At 45.3% G+C, this 25264-nt stretch overlaps 1 protein-coding gene across 1 annotated transcript in view; it reads right to left on the bottom strand.

Annotated features, from left to right (window-relative positions):
- Nucleotides 1-21446: 21446 nt before the first annotated feature.
- Nucleotides 21447-25264, bottom strand: part of BMP7 (bone morphogenetic protein 7) — a 42418-nt gene continuing 38600 nt past the window's right edge. Inside the window, exons 6-7 of the mRNA XM_074553480.1 lie at nucleotides 24704-24814; nucleotides 21447-24212 (exon numbers count right to left, since the gene is read on the bottom strand). Of these exons, the coding sequence (XP_074409581.1) occupies nucleotides 24063-24212; nucleotides 24704-24814 (261 nt within the window). The 3' untranslated portion in view covers nucleotides 21447-24062. The remainder of the gene's footprint in view (nucleotides 24213-24703; nucleotides 24815-25264) is intronic.

The raw sequence follows: 25264 nt of genomic DNA, 5'->3' as shown, positions 1-25264 counted from the left end.
TCTCCCCAGGAGCTGCTGCCTTTCCAGCGGCTCCCGCAGGGCAGGAACAGGAGCCGAGAGCCCCCGCTCGGTGCCGCTCCCCGCTGTCCGTGTCTCGGCCCTCAGCACGGGATTCCGCATCCCGGGGATGCTGCGGCGCTGCCGTTCCCTCCTCGGCCGCCAGAGAGCGGACGGGCATTTCCATCCACCCGGGACCATCCCGGTATCCTGGGATATCCCAGGACATCCCTACAGCGCCCGGAATCCCCCCCGGGACATCCCGGTACGTCCTGGTCCATCCCGGTACCGTCGGGACATCCTGGTCCATCCCGGTACCGTCGGGACCCCTCCGGGGCATCCTCGGTGCTGCCGGGGTCCCTCTGGTACCGTTCTCTGTAGAGCCCGCTTTTATTTGAGAGGGCACATTTAATGCCCTCTTCCTCTTGCTCTTCTTTTTAAGTGATAAACTTAATGCGCAAAAAATATAAAAAAAATATATTTTACCCAATATAAAATTCTCATCCATTCCAGGGCACTTTACTCCTGTCCACGGGTGACAAATTCGTCTGGCCAAGACATCAATTGTTAATTATTGTGTATCATATAAAAGCTGCCTAAATTGGACTAAAATTAAGGCATACAATATAATATAAATATATATAAATATATTTATGTAATAATATACTATACTATACTACACTATACTATACTACAATATAATATAATATAAATATAATATAATATAATATAATATAATATAATATAAATATAATATAATATAAATATAATATTAATTCATGTATATAATATAAAAGCTGCCTAAATTGGACTAAAATTGTGGATCTTCAGCTCCTGCAGCCTCACCCTGTGAGCAGTGTGGAATGATTCCATTCCAGTCACATCTCCAGGAGGTAAGAACAGTTTGGCTCAGTGCAGTTTGTTAAGATAATCAGTAAAAACATGTTTAGCCTAATGGGTGAGATGATTTTACCTCAGCAGAGCAGCTTCTGGCATTACCCAGTGAGATGGTCCATGTGAGGGGCGGAAATGGCAGCTTCTTCCTCCTTCCACTCACAATGATTCCTCATCAAGAGTGGAATTCTGGTGCCCCAAATTTTCTCTGTCTGTAATTTAGGTCTAGCTCTGGCAATCAGAATGAGCAATTTTGGTTTGGAAGTGTTCAACAGAGATAAAGACTGAGGAAGAAACTTAGATCACAACAATAAGGAGTCTGAACACTTATTCCTGCTTGATTTCTGAAATAAAAGGTGATGTAAGGAGGAGCAGGAGTGGGAGCTGTTGAGGTTCTCCTTCAGCTGTCTGTTGGGAATAACAAATAACAGCATCCCTTGATTCTCCTCCAGGAGTTTTGGACTGATTGCAGCAGGATTACACATTTTCTCTGGGTTACAAACATCCCCACAGAAAAACAGGATTATGTGGTCCCCTCAGCTTAAACCACTGGCCCATAAGATGAAAGAGAGTTTTATTCCTGGAGATCAGGATTTCCTGAGGCCAGGGCTCAGCAGGGCTCCTGCAGTGGCGCTGGGGTGAGCTGTCCCCAGCCCGTCCCCCTGGCACATTCCACAGGCCCTTCCACAGCCTCTCCTCAGCCAGAATTAACGTCCTTTGCACAGATCCCACCTGGACAGGGATGGGATGAGGGGAGTTGAGGCTCTGTGGCACCTGTGTGGAAGCAAGGCTGATCTCTTCAGAGAAACTGAAGCCACACTAAAAATTAATGATATTTCAGTTCTGAGGTCATTTCTCATCTCCATGCAAAGTGAGGAAACATTGTGTGATGGATAAATCACAAAAGCAGCACTGAAAATCTTTTCCTGTTTCCTCTCTGTCCTGTAGCATTGACCAAGTGTTTTAATCAGTGCCCATTCCCAGGGGATATAAATGAGCCCCGCTCAGCTGCCTCCTGGGTAAAGCATTTATTTCCTGGGAATCTGGTACTGTGTCTTAGGTCCTCATATTTAGCATGGGGATACAATTACTTTTTTTTGTGGAAGGATATTGAAATGTGCTGGTTTTTGTTATTAATTTAATATTATCCAATTATATGACATTATAAAATTTGCAGATTCTGCCTCAAAGGTTTTAATCTCAGATTTGTGTATTACTTTGATACTTTTAGATAAATATTGTGACAAAACACTCATTTGCACTTTGAGAAGCACTTTTATAATGATTGTAGAGAGTGTGATGTGATGTTAATATTTTAAATTCTGTGTTAAAGAGCTGATCATAACTAAAGTAGGGAATATGTTTTTCACTTAGATTCTTTTCATTGCAGTTAGACTCAGCATACCAAAAATAGCATGGGCAAAAGCAGTTGGGCTACTTAAAAAATGCCATGAGAGATTAGCGAAGTATACCTAGACACAAACCATATGCAGACAAGAAAGAACCAGGACAAACCCAAACAGTTTCAGCAGGTAAGCAGCCACCCAGCAGCTTGTGTCAGATATCAAAGAGGCTGTACAGACTGTAAAACAGCATCCTGCAGCTGGCAGAGGGTAAAACCTCTCCCAATAAAAGCTGGATCATCCCTCTTTGGTTTCACAAGCTGTCCTGGGCAGTGGTTGCAGAATGGAGTTGTGAGCATCAAAAGGAGATTGGAGCATCCTGGGTGTCCCTGGGGTCCAGGAGAGTGTCAGGGCTGGGCAGGGAGGGATTCCTGCTCCCCTGGCAATTCTCCCTGGCTGCCCATCCAGAGCTCCTGCACACACTGTGAGGTAAAGCCAGGCCGCACCAGAGCAGTTCTGCTTTCTCCTCAGCATCCTTAATGTGGGTGACATTCCTAATTCCCATAATAATACTAATTCCCAAAATAATACCAAAAATTGAGCCTATTGCTGAGTGGTTAACACATGAAGTGAAAAAACCCTATAAACCCCGTTTTTGTTTATATACAAACACATTGTAGTAATACAATAGGAGAGAAAAATGCTATTTATTGTTTAAGTATTTATCTAGCTTTCAACTGTTTTAGCTTGTTTTCAGGATCCTTCACATTTTCATTCCCGATGTAGGTGAGCAGCAATGTGGGGAGACAATTCCATGCAGGTAGGAAGAATATGCAGTGAATCTTTTATGGAAATACCCCGTGTTTGGTGGTTTCCCAAGCTGGAATGGGGGTCATTGACTTCCCCTGTGCAGGATGGTCTCTATTTAGGGAGGGGTTTTGTCACTGTGTGAAATTCAGTGGTGGTTACAGAATTATTTTTTAAGGTTAAATTTATTCCTCTGCCTCCCAATCCCTGTGGGGATCCATTGGTGCCTGAGGACACATTTCTGTGTTTAGGAAAGGCACAGCAGGGAAAACGTGAGGTGACTTCCAAGTACTTGGAATCACTCTGCTGACCCTGGTGGAAAGACCAGGGCCAAAAGGTGGAGGGATCTGATGCACCTCAGGCTGCTCTGCCAAAGAATGGGATCACAGCCTGTGCAAATAAAGGTCAGCACAGCTGGGAATTGTGCAAAATGTGAGCAGCTTGGGCAGGTATTGCTCTGAGATGGGAGCAGGTGCCCAGTGCCTGGGACAGCCAGGACCACTCATCTTCCCAAGGAGTACCCAAATCCAGCACCTCCCTGCAGGCCAGAAGAGCTCTTTAACTGCAATTAGGACTTGGGTTACAGGCTGGCTTTGCCGTGTAATTATCAGCATTAGCTCAGCATTATCAGCGCGGGTTTCAGTGCTGATCCCAGGATAATCCTCACCCGTGTGACAGCAGAGGCTGCTGCTCCTCCCCAGCCCCGCCATCCCCTCCCACCCTCTGGGCTTTGCTGCCTGCTGAATTTGCTGCTGTGGTGTGAGAATGGGCCAAAGAGGAGCCTCTCACTTCAGCCCCACACCAGGGTAGGAGAATACCAGCAAAAATTAGCCAGAAATATTTGTCTTTCCTGCCAATCCCTCTCAGTGATTTCTTTCTTTTTTCCTTCTTTTTCTCCCTCCAAGTTTCACACAAAGCTCTGTCTTTAGGATTAGCTGTCTACAGGCAGCTCTTTGTATTCAGCTGAATTTAAGATTATGGCTGAGCCATAAAAGGGGAGAAAGGTGACACTGGAGAGTTTTCTGCAGCTGTAAATCCTGAAATATTCAGGCCCGTGACATTTTTGTAGCTGGCAAATGCTGAGTGAGGCATATCTGGTCAACACTGGGGCCCAAAACTGCTTGGATTTCACAGAAGAACCTTCTGTGAGTCTCAAGTTTGGGGGGCATCAGATGCGTTTAGAGATCTTTCAGATCAGGTGATGAAATGCTGGTTTTATTTTATTGTTTGCTGCTGTCTGCAGTGATTGCCAGGAGGTTTCACACTGGTCTCCAAACAGTCCTGAGCTGGTGGTGGCTCTGGATGTGCTTTGCCTGAGCTGTAAGGACATGTGTGCGATGAGCTAAATCTGTCTGGGAAGGTTAAATGGGCTGGGGCTGTGCAAACCAGCCTGAATCAAGTTCCAGTTCATCATTGGATTGGAATTAAATCAAATATTATTTACAGACACATGTATAGTCCCTGGGTTTTGATTAACAGATCTTGAGGTGAATCTTTGGGATTTTTACCCTACCACAGGCCTCCCCCCTGGAATCTTTGGGCTGGAAATCATATTTATACAAGTGAGCCTCATACAGGCATTGAATTTTAACTCCAAAGTTCATGTCTTTGGTGTTCAGAGACAGGAAGGCAGCTTGAGATGTGGTTTCTCCCCATATCTAATGAATGTTATTATGAGGAAATCTTCTACTGGATCAGATGCTTCCAATGAGTCTTTAAAAGGCTTTGGATGTATTTAACAGGGTACCAGAGCTCACCACAAACGGGAAGAGGAAAAAATTTATGAAGTCTGAGGCTTTGTCACCATGGTGACATCTATTTGAGTTTGGAAGCTGCATTAGCTTGAGCTCACAGATTTTTTCTTTTCCTGTCATTAAAGGCACGCCTCTTATCCTCTCTCAGTTCCCTCCTCCTTCTCTTCTTACTCCACAATGACTGCATTTAAAAACTAAATTTCCTTTCAGGGTAAAAAAAAAAATATACAGGGTAAATTACCTCCATCCATTACTGCCTCCAGCGAGCTGCAGCTGCTGAGTCCATTTCCAAGTGGACTTCATGTGCATAAAGTGAGAGAAAAAATCTCTTTTCTGTGCCATGCAGTTAACAGCTATGATCAGATATGACCAAGTGTGAGAGGCCTTTAATGACCACAGGGCTGAGCAGATTCACCCTGCAGTCCCTCCCCGGGATGAGGTGGAGCTCCCACAGAGGTGGATTGGGCCCAGCAGAGAACATCAGCTGCCTTTGGATTTGCTCTGCAGAGCACACAGAGCTCTTCAAAGGTTTGTGGTGCAGCATAACCCTGACTTCAACTCTGCTTTTAATGGCTACTTGGAAGATGACAACGACCACACTCCTTGGGAATCTGTGGTGGGGTGAGAAGCCTCAAAACCACAGGGCCCAAATGTGAGCGGAGCTGCAGCCGGTGCAGCCCACACAGCTGCTGTCAGGGGATGCCAGAGCCAGCCCTGCTCCTGGCTGCCAACTGCAGGGCACAGGGGCTGAGCACAGCTGAAGGAGAGAGCTTTCTTTGACGGGCATCCAGGAGGGGTGACTGCTTCCTTCCAGGCCAGCCCGCTGTGCCTGGAGAGGCTGATCAGCTCCCACACAGCCAGCACTGATGGGAGGCATGGCAGGAGCCTGATCCATAGCAATGGTGCTTGGGGAACCTGGAATTGATCAATTTGTGTGAAGTCTTGATCCATAGGAATGGCACTTGGGGAAACTGGAACTGATCAATTTGTGTGGAGCCTTGATCCATAGGAATGACACTTGGGGAAACTGGAATTGATGAATTGATGAATTTGGATGGCACTTAGGGAACCTGGAATTGATGAATTTGATGGAGCCCTGATCCATAGCAATGGCACTTAGGGAACCTGGAATTGGTGAATTTGAGTGGAGCCCTGATTTCACTATAGGACACGAAAGAACACAAGCTCACACCGCTGCTCTCAAGGTGAAGAAGAAAAAAAGGAAGTTTATTTTCTGACTCCAACATTTATAGTTTTCCAAAAGCGGCAGTGGATTGGAGGGTGACAGTGCCACCTCTCCAATGACACTGGACAAACCAAGAGTCCATTAGATTCCTCCTCCTCCATAAAAGAATGCAAAACAATGAGTTATTTATAGAAAGTGTGTGAGAAAGTTGTCTGCAAGAATGTCAACACCAAATGGCTTAGAAAATCTTAAAAAATCAGGGCGACACCGTGATCCATAGGAATGGCACTTGGAGAGAACCTGGAATTGGTGAATTTGGGTGGAGCCCTGATCAATAGGAATGGCACTTAGGGAACCTGGAATTTATGAATTTGGTCATTTGTTTGACTTGTCAGAGGGAGAAGCCAAGTTGTGGGTGATGGCTAGAGGAGGACTGGGCTCGTTCATCTGCTAATGGTTTTCTGCCCACTGGGAATCTTGGTCCTGAACAGCAGGAATTCTGTCCAGGCCCTTGGTTTTAGCAGGAGTTTTCTGCCCTGCACTGAGCAGCATCACACACCATCCCTCCCCGCCTCCATCTGTGCTCACAGTCTAGTTCACTCTCAGTAACACGTAGTTTATTAAATTTGGCTGTGAGAATGTCACCAATTATGAAGGGGAAAGCAAGAGTGAAGGTTAGGGGGGAAAGGTGAAGGTTGAATTCAGACATTCATGAGTTTATGGGGCAGTTTGTCCTCAAATCAAAGCCAGGCATTCATGTCGAGCTACATAAACAGGAATAAACACTCATGTGAAAGTCACTTAAGGAGCAAAAACCCCTAAGAATGTTTGCTGCAGAATATGTGCTTTCTTCTCTCTCCCTTCCCCTGCTCTTGGCCCCACAGGAGATTGCTCAGAGTGTTTCCAGCATGGACAGTGTGATGCCTCCAGAGATAAAGACAAAACCATCCCTGCCACAGACACATCCCGTGCTCTGAGCCACTGCTGGCAGCACGGCCTCAAAAAACAGCAGAGGATTCCAGAGCCCTGGGGTTAGGGCACATCCCAGTCCTTCCTAAGGTGCTCACTGATGTTTTTCCTCAGTACCACACTCTGCAAAGGTTTAGCTCAAAGTAAAGTTTGGGGAAGAAATGAGAAAACCGGCGAGAACAGTTTTTTAAAAAGCAGATTATCCTCAGCTACCTTTTATTTACCAAACAGAAGTTTCTCTGTGTGATACATTTTCTCAAATTATAGGTTTCCCATTTCCTGGCATCCCAATAAAGTCTGGATGAATGATGAGAGAGTCTGCTGGGAGAGTGAGTAAACATCTCCTACTGTCTGGAATGCAGGACGACTACTGTCTTATCCTTTGTTACAGGTTGTTAAGATAAAATTACCCTATATATCAACAGCACTGGCAATGAAATTAGAAAGGGCATTCTACCTCCACACTGCCCCCGAGGGTTTGAGGAGGGAGGAGGGAAGGCAGCTGTTTCTTTGTTTATTTTGTTTTTTTCTTTTGCAGTGAAAGAAAGGAAGAAAAGTGGTTTGTTTTGGGTTGGGGGAGAGAAGCTTTGTTTTGCTTCTTTTTATTGCAAATGAAAAAAAGAGGAGGAAAGCCAAGGAGAATGTGCAAGGCAAGTTTGGGTATTTCACTGACTGTGCAAGCAGGAGAGGGAAAAATGATGGTTTGATGAGCAATGTCCAGGACAGCTGAATGCAGTGGCAGCAAAGTTTGGGTGCAAGGAGATCCTGGAGCTGCAGGTGGTGGCTCCAAGCAGGGCAGTGTCCCCAAGGCAAGGACACCCCAGGCTTCTGTCCCCATCCAGTGTGTGCTCTGAGCAAGGGCTGCTGCAAAATGCTGCAGTTTGGGGAGAACCCTCTTGTACATCTCTATAATCCACTGACCTGTCTGGGGTGTCTTTTATCAAATCTTGTTGCTGTTAGTTTTCCTGGGCTTTAGAGAGATCTACTTCTGGATTCTCTGGGAATGTGAGACTCATGAGTGTGCACTGGATTGCCAAAATACTAGAAAATACTGCATATGATCTCTCTGTACTCAGAGAAATCCAGTTCTCCTTGCAATTAGGCTGTATCACAAAAATAATTACCTGGTTTCCATTTGTTACATTAATTGTGTCTTCAGCTGTCACTGCCCTTGAACCCCAGAGCCATGAGAGTGGGATCCAAAACTTAAACCCCATTGCCTCTTTTCCACAAAAAAAATTGATTCTCTGTTCCAGACACCTCTCCCAGATGATCCCTAAGCTGCTGGGCTGTGATGGAGCTCAAGGGTTCCTTGTGGAGGAACAGGGCTCTAGTGCAAGTCAAAGCCTCATCACTTCCATGTCCTCTCTTGTATCCATGTCAGCTTCTGTCACAATCTCATTCCTTTGCCTTTTCATTCTCCTGAGAACTTTGGATTGCTTCTTTTTCTTTAGTTTTTAAACAAAGTCATTTATTCATTTTTGAAACTCAAACATTTCACACTTCAAATGTTTTCATTTTGAAATAAGAAAAAAAAATTAACTGAAAACAATACTGGAGAAAAGCAGGGCATAAAATGCTGAACTTGGGTGAGAAATGCTCTTGGATTCACAGAGCATTCCTGATTCCCCCATCCCATCTTGTGGCATGTCAGAAACTTTACATGTCACTCTCCTGCCCTTATGTGTGTGTGCACACACGTGCACAGGAGAATTTCCTCTGACAAGCTGTAGGGCTTTGCTACAGATTTTCCATCCCTTACCAAGTCAAGAAGAAAATATCTTAATGCTCTATTCACAAAACACTTTTGGCCTTTTTCCATGTGAACGTTATGCTTGTTTGCATAGGCAATCCAGAGGGGAGTTCATAAAACCTTGTTTTGCCTGAATTTGTGAAAGTCTGCCCACTGCACGGTCTTAAAATGAAATTACATTGGAAAAGGAGCTGTTTTGGGATGCATACATTTTGCACATGTCCTTTAAATAACTCAGATGTGTTTTCTGAGCAGGATGTTTTTCCTATGCACTGAAGGCCATGTTTGTGCCACCTACGAATTTCTTCAGCTTCAAAACAGCGCTGAGTAAACAGCTGAGGGCTTTGCCAGCTCAGTGTTTCCAGCACTTGGGTCTTGCTGTTGAAGAGATCCCTCAGCAAAGGACAACGTCTTGCTTTAATTCTTGCTGCTTAGTTCCAGCAGAAAATCCTTCCCTAAATCTGCGATGATGGGGACAAAGCCTCTTCTCTGCCCAGCCCTGCCAGGAGCAGCCAGCCCAAAATGGATGTTTGTCTGTATTAATCAAACACACAAAATGTGCAACCTGAACTGTGTGCAGAAATGAGTGGAAAAAGTGCAACCTGACCATGAAAGTATTATTTTATAAGTAAGGTCCTTTAGTAGTAGTTAATTGGATACACATTTTGCTGGATTCGTGGAACATTAAGAACTATCATATCCAAATTGACTGACTGAGTTCATGTTACATCTCCAAATTGCCAGTGACCATTCTGCCTCACAACATCAGACCTTGGGTTCAGCAATCTCGCTCCAGGGCCTTTTTTAAGTACATGGTGCTTTTTTTTTTTTTTTTTCCCTAATAGAGATTGATTTAGTGTATGTTTAATGGCCCCATAAATCACTCAACATGCCCAACTCGCATACAAATTCTGCCAAAAAAAAAAAGTTTTCAAGGAAGCAGATGCCTTGTTGGTGGAACCAATTTGCCTTGCTCTCTGCATGTGCACGAACCCACCATTTCAAGAACCTCCTTATAAAAACGTTCTGCTCTCCCAAGCCTGCACATTGGTCATTTTCTCTGGGGCTGCTTTCTTACCATGCCAAGTTAAACTCGGGCGATTCCCCCGCTGTGCCCGTTCTGTTCGAGTGCCTTTTAGATCAGCAATAAATAAATTCATTGTGTGTTTCAACAAGGAGAAAGAGCTGGAGCTGGAGCAGCATTGTGCCTGCCCTTGTGAAGATCTATTGTGTGCAAAGCAGCGCGCTATCGGATGGCGTGGGTCATTTTTCATTACCCCACTGAGGATGCAGCTCAAAGCAGAGGATTATAGAAACTCATTTCCTTTGGTTAGGGGGGAAAAAAAAAAGAGTTAACATTCAATAAACTGGAGGGCTATGACGCAATGTGGCCCTCAGAACCTTCCGAGCAGAGCTGTTAATAGCTTCCTTTCCCAGGACGCGGGTTTGCCCCGCTCACTTATCGACTTTGATGCATTAGTAAAAGAAAATATCAACCCCTCATAACTCTCAGAAATGATACAATACATCACTTAAAAGTAAGCTAGGATCAACACATTGTTAACTGTTTGATCTCTCGAGTCAAAATTAATGATAGGTGTTTTGCACACAAAAAAATGAATGTTAAAAGCCTATTTAAGCTAACTAAAGACATCCCTACAACATCAGGGTTGAATTGGAGGTGATTTCCTGCAATGCAGCTGTTATAAGTTTATCAGTCTGCGGGTGGCAGTAACCAGTAATCATAACCAGATTGCAGAAGGGTGGGATGGAACTTATCTTTAAATAGAAGATCTATCTGACTAACTAACTACAGAAAGCTGGTTGGGAACTGAGTCCACGGTATTATTCACTGGAACACCCAAGGGTCTGGGAGAAGCCAGTTTTCTGTATATTTTAAAGAAATGAAATGATTCTGAAGGTTTAACTGCTAGGCAGGGAGAAACCAAGGTTCATAATGATTAACAGCAGACCTCCTGCGCTCTTGTACTTGCAGCATTTACACAATGATGATAGCTAATAAGAAATGGCATTAAGAAATGACTTCAACTTTCTCCACTGAGATGTTGCCATAGGCTGTTGATGAACTTTTAGCTCATTCTCTTGTGACATGAAAAGGAAAGATCTGAAATGCAGCATATACTTCAAGCAGAAAAGCGATTGAAAAAATTCCAAGAAATCTCTGTGAAGAGCCAAAGAGAAGTGTTGCACTGTGAGACAATGCCTCTGGACAATTACAGCCTGTTAGTTTTAATGCAGCTCCAATTGCTTCCGTCTGCAGCCAATCTGACCACTGGAAACAGGCACTTTTGCAATGCCCTTTAATTTTTCTGATTTGTGTGTGGGCAGTATCTGTTGGTATTAATACGACTCTTTTCCGGATTGAATTAGGGAAAACAAGATGAGCTTTCAAAGGAGCCTCAACTTACTTTGGGAAACGTGAGCTGCAGAGCAGAGGATCCACGTGGATGGGTTGGGTCTGCCCAAGTGCAAACTCAGGAAGGAGGCACAGAGAAGTCCCAGGGGTCCCCAGATGTCCCCAGCAGCACCCCACAACCTCTTTAGCCATCCTTTAGCCACCCTATTTCTGCCAGGTACTCCAGCTCTATCCTCAGGGCTGTGCCAGCAGGGATCCCCACAATTCCCAACTTTCTGGGCCACTATTTTCTCTGGATGAATTAAACAGCTCATGAGCTAAGAATCTTCTTCCATCCCTACAGTCTGACAAATACACATTTTGTTTTTAAACTAGTTTGCAAGAGCCTTTCCCAGATCCAGCTCCCTCCCCTTGTAGGGATTGTCTTGTGTCTACACTTAAACCTGGCTTATGGAAACCACAGCCCCAGAGAAGCTCAAATTTGCTCTTTTTATGAGGAACAGACTGAAAAATGGCAAACATTAAGTTCTAATAAAAATGTATGTATATTTTAAAATTCTTCACACAGCCTTCCTTCAAACTGTGCTGCAAGTTTAAACCTAAAATAATTCTCCCCCATGTCTGACATCTGTATGTTATTTATACAACACCTTTTTTCATAGAGCTTTTTTAATTATTATTCCAGAGGTGTTTCTCAGTGGAGAAAAAGGAAATTATTGATGAAACTGTAAATTTGAAATACATTTCAATTAAGACCCTTAGTCATTTCCACTTTTTGTTTTCCAAGCCTTACTCAACAAAACCTCTTAATTATTTCTCCATGGCGATGGGATCAGCTCACTGTGCTGCCCTCCCTGCGGGGCCCATAAAACCCTCAGCTGGCAGATCTGTGTGCGCAGCAGCCTGAGAGATGTGACACATCACAAATATCTGCAGAGGATAAATTTTCCATTGGACAAAGCATCAGAGAGGCCCCTGCACTGCCTGCATGAGGACAGGTGGATGGGGGCCAAAGTCTTCCTGATTTTTTGTCTTGGTGTGAGAATTCCCAGCTTTGGAAGTGACCCATTCCAGGCAGTCTGGCTGCCCTCATTCCTGCCTGCTCACTGTGCTCACTCCAGACTCCTCACCCCAACCCCTGCCCCCTGCATGCAGTGCTTTCTGTCCTTCACAGCCCACCCCATCATAGCCATACCTTCCAAAATTCTGCAAAATTAAAATTTTATGGATGGGGAAACTGTGGCAATGATGGGCGAGGCCTCCTGCACAGAGTTATGCAGTGGATGATGTGAAACAGAAATCAAGACTCCAGGTCCAGCTCATTCCAGTCATACTGAGTTATGTCTTGTTAAAATGAGAGTGGAAATTATCAATACTCAATATAGGAACTTTTGCCAGAGTAGGCTCTGAAATTCTCTGATGTGTAAATCAGTTACTTTATAGTAAGGGTTGTGTTAGTACAGGGTGTGTTTTGCTGCAATCCTTAGACTCACAGCCCCCTGTTAAACATCCCCTGTGCAGGTGTGGGGTGTGCTGCCCATCCATCTGACCTGAAGGAAATCTCTCTGCAGAGATGGGGCACTGGAAAACAACCAGTTAAGTGACTGTCACCCAATCCCTGCTGCACTGCCAAGGGCTGGATTCCTAAATGTGGGACCCAGATGCAGAGGGAACAAAGACCACATGAAAGGGGTGCTGATCACCCGAGCTGCGGCTCTGAGCAAGATGCAGCAGTGCTTGGGAGGCTGATACAGGCTGGGGACAGCCAGCACAGCCAGAAATGGCTTTGGCAAGGCACATGTGAGGGGGAAAAGGTGTCTGTGCCTCCCCCAAACCTCCTTGTGTGCAGCCTTGGGCATTGAGACCATGCCTGCACACCCACACACATGGACAGGGCTCCCAACCCCTCTGCAGATGTGGGACCCCCAAGGATTGTTTTGGGAGCAATCCTTGCTGAAATGAGCCATGAGATGTGAAAAATCTACCTTTGTTACCCCAGGCTTTCCATGGAAGCAGTGATTTCACTGGGAACTCCCTCCCCACTGCCTGGCTGGACTCATAAACCAGCCCAGAAGCTGCTTGGACCCCCTGATTCAGTAGGCAGGGAGAGGGAGGCAGGGCAGGGGCAGGTTCTGCCCAGTCCCCACTGTGATGGAGGGTGGAAAGTCCCCTTGCAGAGGGGCCAGGTGTGTGCGTGGCTTCTGGTGGCCAGACAGGCTGTGTGAGACCATAACCCTCGAGGTGAAGGTGATCAGCAGCATGGCTGATTGCTAATTAGTGATGTCCTTGGGGTGGGAGCCTGGGAGAGGGGCAGGGAGAGGCTGCTCCATGCTTGAGCCAGAGCACATGGGGGAGAAACAACATAATTGTGCCTCCTAATTGAGAAACTGATGGGTAAATTATCACCAAATGAGGTGAAAATCAGAAGTTCCCAGAAAGGACTGGATTGTAGGGTTTTGAACCAGTCAGTCACTGAGGCTGAGCTGGGAGCTTGGTTCTGGGGCTTGGTTAGAGGGGCCAGAGTTTGCCCTAAGGAGGGGAAAGGTCTTGTGGCCTTTGGTGACTTCAGAAAGGAGCAAGTTCTCTTTTCCCTGGAAGGACAAAATGCTGGCACTCCCTTGATGTCACAGCCTGCTTCTCTTGAGAACACTGCATGGAGGAAAGGAAAAGGTGACCTCTGGTACTGGAGAGGTAAGAGTTATCTTTTGTTGTCCTAAATAAAATGATGCAGTGGTTTGCAGTGTCAGAGAAACAGGTGTTTGGGTTGATCACTGAATAGGCTGCATCTTGAAATAGAGTGTGAATCCTGGTAGAGGAGATTCTGTGCATTGTTTTTAGAGCTATGTTATTTTATTTATTATTCCAGTGATTTATTTGCTCTGGTTTTGCCTTCTTTTTGGTCCTGACCAGGACTGGGGCTCGTTGTGACAGAAGCAATTCAGGCAGTGGTGTCACTTGTTGGAGCTGGCAGGATTTGCCTGCAGGTTCTGTGTGTTGTGCCCTATTCTGTGCTGCCCACCCTGCTCCACTCACTGACAGGGGTGAGCTCTTGAAATTGTGAATTTTGTTGCTGTAGCTTGATGTGCAGGGAGGAGTGGATGTTGTTCTGTCCATGTAGGGGACCAAAAGCATTGCTTGGAACCAGGGGTGGAGAAACAGAGAATAAGGAGGTGCTCTGCCTTTGGAAGCTGGTTTGCTCTTGTCCTGAGGCCAGCAGGGCTCAGCTGCAGCTCTGGCTGGGGGGACTCTGAGCTCCATCCCAGAGCAGGCTGATCCCAGCTTCCTGAGGGTTGGAATGGTTGGAATAAGCTCTCCTTTGATGTGGCAGACAGAAGCCACAGCAGCTGCTGAGCAGGGGATGAGGACAGGCACTGCAGGCTGATGGTGCTGGAGATTATCCCCAGCATGTTGTGCAACAGGAGCTCTCCCACCTGCAGCTGGGACAGGGCAACCTGTGTGCTGTGCACAGGGCTCAGGTGTGATGTGAATGGAGGAGTTTCTGCTTTGTCCTTCTCTGCTGTGCGCCCACAACTCCTTCCTTGGGCAGAGGCTGGGACAAAAGCTGTTCTTGCAGTAAAATGTGTGAGCTGACTCTGGAAGCTGCTGTAAAGATTTTTTTGGTTGGTTGGTTTTTCCCCTTCTATTGCTTGGTTACAAACTCCTCTCTCACAGTTTTTTAGCAAGAAGTTCCTGACATTTATTATTCCAAACAGACTCACTATAATTCTTTTTTGACTCGAATGTTGATTTGATCTTGTGGGAGAGGGTGATGTGGCTGGTGTGGCCCTTTGGCCTTTGTGTGTGACACGAAGGTGACTCACAGGGATGTGTCACACCTTTCTGGACACCTGGGGATGCTGTGAGCTGACAGCTCAGTCCCCAGTCAGCAATGCCAGCTCTCTGTGAGCATCAGCCCTCGGACCTGGGGCTGCCAAGGTGTGGGTGAGGCTGGAAACAACCTCTGCCTGCAGTCAAAGGTGCTCAGGAGTGGTGCTGGACATGACTTCACCGTGCCCACTGCTCGGCATGAGTAACCAGTTCCATGATTTCCATGCCAACCATTAATTTCCAGATGCAATGACTAGCACGGTATTTTCCATTTCCAGATCGTGTTTGTACTGGCATGATTTAAAATACTTTGTAATTACAGTGGTTCCTATAGTCAAGCTTCTAGAGCAATGCAGGGTGCTTAGAAGTTCTTCTCTAACCAGCAATTTTGGTAATGACAGTAATTCACATACTCTATCTTTGTGGCCTTGTGGCTTTCAGAAATATAGGCCTTTTTTTTCTTTAATTTTTCAGAGATGCAGCTCTATCTCTATATATAGCTCAGCAGATATCTGGTATTCTGGATGTGTTAAGACAAACTCCACTGAGGAATTCCAGTCCCATCACCACAAACTTTCTGGTGTGGCTGCTGCTGTTAATGCAATTGAGTAAATGGCAGAAGAAAATGGAGTGGGGAGGGGGGATATGGAAGTTTCCTCTCAAAGATGAGGAGGCCTCAACAAAAACAACTTCAGGCAGCAGTGGAGCTTCATTTTGGCTGACAACTCACAGCACAATAAGCAGTTTTGGCAGCCAAATGTGACAACATCCTACTGAACAGGGAAAATCCTTTAGTTTGGGGGAGATGGCTGCATCCCAAAGCTGCTCTCATTTACTGGTCTAGAGTAACAGAGGCACTTGTGAATGACTTGAGGGAGAAGCTGCTCAGACAGATCAGAGGCAGACATCTCCCTCCGTGTGCAATCAGATGTGCTGCCTCCTTTGAGAAGGGGCCAAGGCAAATGGGGAGCAGCAATTAAGGCAGACACCAGCAATGAGGACCTGAAGTACAGGGCACAGTGTTTGTCAGCTGTCACTGCACAGGAAAGGCCTTTAATTTGACTGAGGAGGGAGGGAAGAGCTGCAGCTCAATATTTTTGTGAATTGATTAACTGTTGTTTTCCCAGAAGATTCTCATGTGTGCCGGGTGGGAGGGACAGCTGTTGATTAAATGTAAACCTCTCTGCAAATGCGTGTGTGACCTCTGGTATGTTGTTCATTCACACTCCCTTCAGAGGCAGGGAGCAGAGCTGGGGAGGGTTTTCCATTCCTCTGTCCAATTAACCTGTGTGCTTTCAACCAGAGGCTGACAAAACTGGGGGATCCTGAACCTAGAAAAGCCCCTTAGTTCCCTATTCTCATACTGGCAGTAAATCGCCCCAGATAATTCGGTTTTTAAGCTGTAGGAGCAGTAAATGCAGTGTCTGGGGTGCCAGGGTGTGCCCTAGATGGTGACACCCTTGGGATCTGTCCCACCTCTCCATTTTCTGAGAGCATTTCAGGAGGAGGCAGGGGAAGGACAGACTTGAGGCACCCCTGGTGTTCCACCTCTGTTGATAAAGGGAAGGAGGACACTTGAGGGGACACAGGCCATGTCTGACCCATGGTCTGGAAAGGAAGCTAAAGCCACTCCAGTATCCTGCTGTGCCAGCAGAGATGTTTTCCTTTGCATTTTCTGAGAGGTGCTGCAGCAGAAAGCCAGATCTGCTTCCTCAAAGACTGTCACTCCCATCTGGAGAACAGAATATTTGACCCGTGGGCTTTATTTGCTGTCAATGTCCCACAGCTCCCAGGAAGGAGCCTCCATCTCCTTTTAACTTGAGGCTGTTACCTCTTGCCCAAAAAACAGGTTTCTCAAGGCTCGTTCTTGAGCCAGATGAGAAACATGAAATAACTGAATGCAAAACACAAGCATCTTCCTTTTCAACTGCCATCAATAAAAGCTCTTTGAAGAGGGGATGCTGAGCAAGTGTTAATTAATAGGACTGTCAGTGTGAGTGCACATTGCCACTGCAAAGTGCACTGAGTCACTGGAGACACACAGGAGGCTCCTTTTGGCTGTGATATTTTTTCTTTTATTGAGCATCTTGTTCTCAGCTGCTACTAGAAGCAGGAAATCTCTCAAAGCTGTGAGGAGCTGATGCAGTTTGTGCCTTGAATTGGTTATGCTTTTCCACCTACTCCCATGAAGAAGTGCCTCCAGCAGCTCTCTGAGGGGGCTGGAGGAAGGAAATTTCTTCCTGACCAAGGGAGAAATTTCAGGGCTTTGGGACCCCCTGTCTCTATCAAGTGTGGTCTGAGCACATCCCTGCTAATGTAGACTATGAGGAGCTTTGTTTTTTCCTGCAAACCAAAAATACCAATTTTTTGGGTTTTTTTTTTAATATCTGGAAATAAACAGTTACATGATCCACTGAAATTCATAACAAAGAACAAATTGAATCCTTCATGCTGTGTAACAGCCATAAATAAAGGCTTTATGGCTGAGAAGTTGTAGGCAGAGCTCCAGCAAAATCAGATTTATTCCCTCCCCACCCCCTGCACTGTAAGTCTCTGGAAATGGGGGTTCCAAGGGCTGTTCTGACACAACATTAACTGCAGCTTCTTAAAGCAGACTCCCTGCCAGTATTTACAGTTCACATTCTGTGCATGGTATGTGTCTGTGTAACTGCACCAGCTTTTACAGTTGATTTCTCAGTAGTCATGTGAAACCAAAACAACTCATGGGCTGAACTTGGAATCACTTGTGCATTTTTCTGATTTAGAATGAAAAAAAAAGTCTGTCTTGGTGTTAGGGATAAAGATCTCCTGGTTAATGTTGCTCCAAGCTGATGGTGGCTCAGTCTCTCTGAGTGTTGTGTTCCTTCTCCCCAGAACCACTGGCTGGGTTTCCAGGGAGCCCTGCAAGGTGGAGTTCAGAACTTGGTTGTACAATTTAAAATGCAGTGTCTGCATTCTTTCTTCTCACAAAGGCCTGGCCCTACCTCTACTTGCTGCCTCCTCTAAAACTTACCCCTGAGGTGTCACAAAATCCATTTTGGATTAATTAACCTTGGAGTAATCAACTCCTACAACTGCAGTTCAGCCAGGTCATTCCCTGTTAAGGAAGAACAACTCATTTCAATGGATTTAAGAGCTGGTTTCTCACTTCAGGAGCCAAATCCAGGTCAGCAGTGGCAGTAGATCACTGTGAGAAATGGATAAACAAACTGTAAGCAAAGCTCCTCCCATGTCAGTTTTGGATCAGCTGATATTTTTGTTTGTTCTCCTTTCTTGTGTGCTTATATGTAGCCTAGGATAGAAGCTAAAATGAGGAACTTGTTCTCATTAAGCAGCTGCCCAAATATCTCTTTTTAAAGAGTCTGAGAAGATGTAGAGGCACTGACTGCTCTGCTCTTGTCTACAGCTTGTGTCAAACACTGAGCAAAATGACTTAAATTGTTGGGACCTGAGAAAGGATATCTTTGAGCTCTGACCCCTCATAACTGAATCCAGACACTCAATGTCTCTGCTTCCACCTATTTGATATGAGGCACCTGACACAGCAGCAGCAAATAGGGATAAATGGGGGTAAATCCAGCGGCCTGCAACATTCCCCTTGATTAGCCAAGGCAAAGGGCACCTGGTTGGTGTCACCATCAGTGTCTGGCCACTCCTGGGGCTGCTGTCCACTCTGGATTTAGTGGAGAGATCATGCAATGGAAGGGAAGGTGGGGATCCAGGCCAAAAGAGCCCCTGTGGCCCTTTGTGCACTGCACAACCACAGTGACAAACCTGCAGTGCCGCTCTGGGAACTCAGCACAGCCCCAGCACGCTGGGCCCGCGCCCCAGGTGCTGACACACTAAAGCACAACAGATCCACGGAGCTCCTGGCATCCCCTCCTTTCTTCTTAAGAGCTTCCTAAAATAAGCCCATTAGGCCCAAGTTATCAGCAGCTCACTCAGGAGCCACCTCAGCTCTGAGAGTGGTTTTAATTACAGGCCCTGGGTACAGCACTCACCCCAGACACGGCTGCTCCACTCCCCAAATCACTGCTGCCTGCCCTGGGACCGGGGTTATTGCAGACAAGCAAGGCAATTCTTTGAGGACGATGTTAATTCAAGCAGCCCCATGTAGAGCTTTAGCCTGCAAATGGTTAAATGCTTCACCATGCCTGCAAAAGCTGGTCAAATGCAAAGTTGGCTTCCTAAGGGTTTGTGGGCCCCCTTTTTTCCCCCCAACATTCCCCAGTACCTTTCACTAAGGGAAAAAAAGTCTGAAGCTGATGGATCTGTCTATGGCTTGTCCTGTTTTCCTTTTAAATGCAAAGCCAAACTTCAACTGTTTAAAGTTTGTGCTGTCTTCATTTATGGAATTAATTCATACACAAGGATTCTGTTGGAGAAAGCAGCAGATTTATCCCGAAGTGGTAAACCTCACAATACCAAGAAACAACTTTCCAAATTTTAAAATTAAAATGTTTGTTCCCATTGCCTGGCAAATGGACCCTTGGAAAACCAGCTAGGAAACAAATCAGTGTGTTAAACCTGCTATCCTAAACTTCTAGTCTTTCTCAGTTGCTGATTTAGGAATACAAATTCCACAGCATTAAGCAGAAAAAGGGAATAGATATTTTTATTTAAAACAGAGCAACTCAAAGTGGCCATAATAACCCATTTCTGTTGCTTTTGTACTTGGGTAATGAGTGACTACAGTATAAAGTGCTCCTAGTTTTTGCCTCGAGGTCTTGTCAATCATTACCTGATAAATAAAAACTTCAAACTGGTTCCTTTTAGCTTAATTGGGCAGAATTTCTCTCTGAAGGAAGGTTGGATACCGAGAATAATGTGTTTGTGGCAGCAGTGGAAGTCAGCAAGCAGGGTGTTTGGATGGAAGCATGTGGAGGATGTGAACTCTGAACTCAAAAGATGAATCTGAGGGGATTTTTATCCAGCAGTGCCTGTTCCCATTGCTGAGGGACTGAATCCAGCAGCAGAGGGAATCCTGCAGCCCCTGGCCATGGGCTTGTGCAAGCCCTGCTGGCCCTCTCTGGTTTGGGCTTTACAGCTGACACTTCCATAACAATCAGGAATTTAAACTTGCACTAAGACTTATTTAAATCATTATTTTTTATTACATGAACACTGGCAGCAGCAGAGGCAGTTTCCTGCATAGGGACAAAAGGATTTTTTTTGTCAGTACTGGAACAGATCTGAAACAGCTCAATTAAGCAAACATAACATCCTCAAAGCTTGGCCTGAAAGGAAGCTAGAATAACTGTTCTATAAAATGTTTTAAATGCACTTTAAAATGTCATTACTCAGATAAATCTAGCTGTTTGGAAGCTCATCCACCAGGGTTTTATGGCCCTGCCAGTTTATGGCAGTGGATGCATTCATGTCAAGAATTCCTCTTCCAGAACAGTAGATGAGGAGACAAAGCCACAGGAGTGCTGCAGACCAAGGGGAGGCTGCAACCAGCTTGGGAATGGAGTTTTGGCTCCTGGGCTGGGAAAGCTGCTCCAAAGCACATCCAGCAAGTTGTGTGTATTTGTGGCAGAGCTGGAAACCAGCAGATATTTCATGGCTGAACGTGTTGAACTCAGTGGTAAAGCTGTTGTTGGCCACAGGACTGGCCCTGCAAAGCAAAAATATTTATTTTATTCTTGCTCTCCTTGCTGGCACCACCCCTGCCTTACACCTAAATGAAGAGAATTGGGACCATAATGAGAAATACCAGAGGATCCTCCTTCTAAATTTAGCCCAGGCCTAGAAAAGCTGAGTAGGTCTTGTTTTACATGAGCAAAAGTCTTTCCACTGATGCTTTACTGCACTCTCAGTGCAGTGCTCAAAGCAAATTTACTTATGAATTTGTACTTGCTTGTGGAAGATGGCAGATTAACTCCCAAATGCTGATGATTGAATCCTCTGGCCCAACAAATATATCTATGTAAGTTGGCACAACTCTGCTCACAGTTCAAAGAAAACAAGAACCCCAAAATTGCTGTTGTGCCCTGAAGATATAATGCTCAGTTAATAGAAGGATTTAGAGCATTATTTTTTTCAGCTGCCTCCATAGCAATGCAGTGTGGTATCCACAGTAGGAAACCTCATGCCAGCAGCATCTCTCAAATATGCTAAAACAATCTAAATTAGAAAATGTCAGCTTCTTGGCTGATGTTTCTTTGGAGTTTCTTTCTTCCTTTCTTGTGCCTCTATAATTTTATTGGGATGACTAAATCTCTGAACTATGTTAGCAGTAAACAGAACTAATTTACCCCCTGCTTCTTTGAAACAGCTGCTGACAGCTGCACTATAATTCAATCATGGATCTTTGCAGCACAGACTGCAAAACACATCCATATTTTTGCTATTCTTCCCTCCCTGTTGTATTTGGACCAAAGGAGCTGCCCCAAATAATGACATGTGACAGTTTTGCCCATACATAGAGACTGAGCTGCATGAAAACAGAGGCCTGGGATGAAATATTGTTCAGCCAGAAAGGTTCTTTGAATAAAGGGAGAATAACCACACAGATACACAATGTCGTCGGGATATCTTTTGTAAAGTTGCAATGATTTATTTTACTAGTTTGTACAAAAAGGCTTCTGACAACTGCTCTATGAAAAGAACCAGAAATGTGTATGCATTTTTGCCAACTGTTAATAAATATCTTCTTAAATAAGGAAACAAATGTGTTTAGGAACCCAGAATCATTTTTCCTGCATGTGATTGAAAAGGAATTCAGAGATGGAAATAAATAATTCTTCTTCCGCTTGTGACAACTATTTACACAAAAATGTACAAACAGTGAAGCTGATGTTGAGCCTAGCAACAGAAATCCTGTTATTATGCTTAAAAACAACAACAAAAAACCAAAACAGAAACAATCCCCACATAATATTTAATATATGAGTCCCATACAGCAAGACACCGTGGTCCAAGTTAAAAACGCAATACACCAATGCAGTGACCACCAACACTGAAACACCCAAGAGAAAACTAATCCTTGACTACTAAATAGTGGAAGCTCAGGCATGATTAGCTTTTAACTTCCTAGGCAGCACCTTCACTTCCTTTAGGAGGTTTACAGAAGCACTGGTGTGTGTATATGTATGCAATGTCAAAAGATGCTTCCTCCCTGTGTGATTTCAGTTCCTCATCCTGACCAGGGATGCACTGAGGGCAGGTTTGGCGGTTGTGGTGGATGGTGCTGTCTGCAGGCTCCATGAGAGGTGGATTTTTGGCTTCAGCTGTTGTCCTGCCGAGTTTCTGGCTGTGTTTGCCCATGGGGAGGTTTGCTGCAGTCCTCCCTGCTGCAGCCAGGCTGCTCCTGCAGATGTTGGGGAGGTCTAGGGGGATGCCAGGCACATCTGGCAAGGTGGCAGCTGCTCACCAAGGACCCCATCCAAAACCTACCAGTGTTGTAGGTTTTTCCCCTTTCCCATCAGCCTAATCCTGCTACTGAAAAAACTGCTGGGAAAACACCAATTGACTGAAATGAGATGAGAATTAGGCCATCAGAAACAAGTTTCCAATTTATTTCATAGACAGTAGGGGTTTTTTGCTTCCTTTGCTTATTCTTTTTTAAGTGAGGCATCTGGTCTGGATTTGATCTATGACTTAAAGGGAGAAGAGCAGCAAGTGAAGTCCAGAATTTAATTTATCTTCTTTCTCTAACTCTCCTCTAAGGCAGGACATGGAGCCAAGTCCCTACTGTGGTTGCATGGCCCCATCTGCTCACTGAGCAGAGACCCATCTCCAGGGATTTGTGCTGTCCTGGACCCGTCTGTGGGAGGCTTAGCTCTCTGAAGTTTGGAGATTTAGAGCTGGGTGTGCTGGGCATGGTGTTTTATTGGGCATTATTTTCTTTTTATCTCCCTGGTGAAATTTATACCAACCCTACTTTGGTGCGTGCCAAAGTGGGGAATTGGTTTGTGATTGGTTACTGCAACTCTTTATTCTTCTTTGCAGCAACTTTAATTGAGCCTTAATTACTTAAGTGTGATGTTTGTGTAACCTGTGACTTTAAAAGAAGGAAAAAGAAAAGCCTTGAGGGGACATTTTCTTGCTTCTTGTTCCAGCTCCTTGGTGGCCCTTGAAGGGGATTGTTGTGGGGTTTTCTGAGGTGAAGCCAGGAGAGCAGGGGGTTTATCAGAGGCACTGGCCCCAGGAAGGTTTCCCAGCTTGTTCCCAGTCTGTGTGGGGCTGGGTGTGCATCCCAGCTCACAGCACCTTCTGACTTGAGTCTCCATGTCCTTGGAAAAGGGCTGGAACTTGTTCCCTCTGGGAGGTCAATGGACATTTTCCACACAGCAGCAGGATCTTTAGTTACAGCTCTTACAGTGACTGCTTAGGGCACCCCAGATACACGTCAGGATTAATCCCTGCTTCTCAGCATTTTGCTGCTTTCCTGTTTCAAGTTCATAGCAAATTGAAATACCTTCTGGCTGCCAGAGGAAATCTCCTTCCTTGTTGACAGAAAAAAGTACACCCCAAAACTCTCATTCTTTGAAGCACTTTTCTTCAGCTCTTTTGCTTGCCAATTGATTTGTTTTTCCTTGCCCTAATCTGTCCTTTGAATTTGTGTCAATCCACATTCAGTTTTTGTTACTGTAGTTTAAAACTGGAAGTTGCATGTAATTCATCCTTGGTTTTGCCTATGAAATTGAAGCAAAGGGATGGAAGCAATAATTCTCTAACAAAATACCTGTTCACTCCAGGTATATTTTGTTCACTTATTTTATTGCAAACCGTGTTACAGGAACTACACACACTTATTAGTCACAGCACAGTCTCACCTTGGATAGATTATTACTGTTTTACTCACAATCAACACTGGTGAGTTTGCAATCTCCAGAAAGACTCATTTGCAAAAGTATGTATTGTAGGAGCCAATTTTGTAAGCAGATTTGGTTTTAAACGGTTTCTCTGGCTTGTTTCAGTTTACAAGCTCATTGTCTGTAATAAACTAAAACAAAATGTGTTCAAATGCCTCTTCAGATCCAGAAACTGCTCCATTGTCTGAACTTTCAGAGGCCTGGTCCTAAAATGGTTTGGGACTTTTTTAAACCCATGGCTGGAGCACCAACCTTTCCCCCAACCCCACACAGCTGCACAAACCCACTCTTTACAAATAACTTCTTTTTCCTTTTTCTTCCTCTGTCCTACAAACCTAGTGGCAGCCACATGCTCGTACCACCATGTTCCTGTATTTTTTTAAGATAACATTGGAGCTGTCATCAAAATAGAGCACTGAGATGGCGTTGAGTTGTGTAGGAGCACAGCAGGGCTTCGGCACAGTCTCTGGGTTTATAAAGTGAACCTGGGGAACGAAAATAGAGCCATGTTAAGATTTCATTCTCCCCTCTCCTCCCCCCACATCCTTCTTTCCTGGGCAACCTTCTGCTTGTCCTTTGTCCTCACTCAGCCACTGAGCTGTGTAACTTTGGGATTCACTGATTCTCACTTTTGGTGGCAGCACATTGTGGATCCTTACAGAGCTTCCCCAAGAGGTGCTGACAGTGGGTCTGGTGTTTTGCTCCCTCCTTCCCATGCAGTGGGACCAAACCCCCATTGCAATATCTATCACAGGGCCCTTTCCAACCAGAGAGAGGCTGCCACTGCCTGCAGCAGAGACAGGGTCATTTCTGGCCAGGTTCTAATTCAGACATGTGGGACCAGGTGCTGCAGGCACCTTGAGAGCTGAGGCAGACCCTCCTGCCCCTGTTAGCTCAGACACCTTGTGTGTATTAATTTATTTCTGAGCAGCAGCTGTCAGGTATAAGGCTGTGCTAGGAGACAGGGGGCACCTACCAGTGTCTGTACAATGGCATGGTTTGTAGCATTCATGTAGGAATTCAGGGGGAAAGCACATTCTCCTTCACAGTAATAGGCAGCGTAGCCCTCCGGAGCAATGATCCAGTCCTTGAGTCAATGGAAGCCATTGGATTGTGGAGAAGGACAGAAATGCAGTGAAACAAAGAGCCAACCAGTTAAACATATAAACCAAACATATAAATCTAAACATTAAGACACAGTTACAGTGGCCTGCAAAATAAATAAAAATCTGCCTCCCTGGCCTTTCTGAAGCTCTCTTAGAGGCCTCTGAAGTGCCTGCCCTTCCTGAAGGGACACACCCCACATTGCAAATGTGCCCACAGAGCAGCTGCACATCTGGGTTCAGTTGTTTATCCATTCAGCAGTGCCCTGCCTGCCCACGAGGATCACTTCACCCAGCAGCACAATGCAGACACAAGCTTTCAGAAAGGAAAATAGTTTTAACCAGGTCTAAAAAAACATGTAGATGAAAATGGAGAGCCATGTGTGCCTCCAGCACTGCCAGAGGACCTGCAGGCTGAGCTCAAAAGGACCTGA

This window comes from Zonotrichia albicollis, chromosome 17, assembly GCF_047830755.1.
Source record: "Zonotrichia albicollis isolate bZonAlb1 chromosome 17, bZonAlb1.hap1, whole genome shotgun sequence".
NCBI lineage: Eukaryota > Metazoa > Chordata > Aves > Passeriformes > Passerellidae > Zonotrichia > Zonotrichia albicollis.
This window is presented reverse-complemented; position numbering and strand designations above follow the sequence as displayed.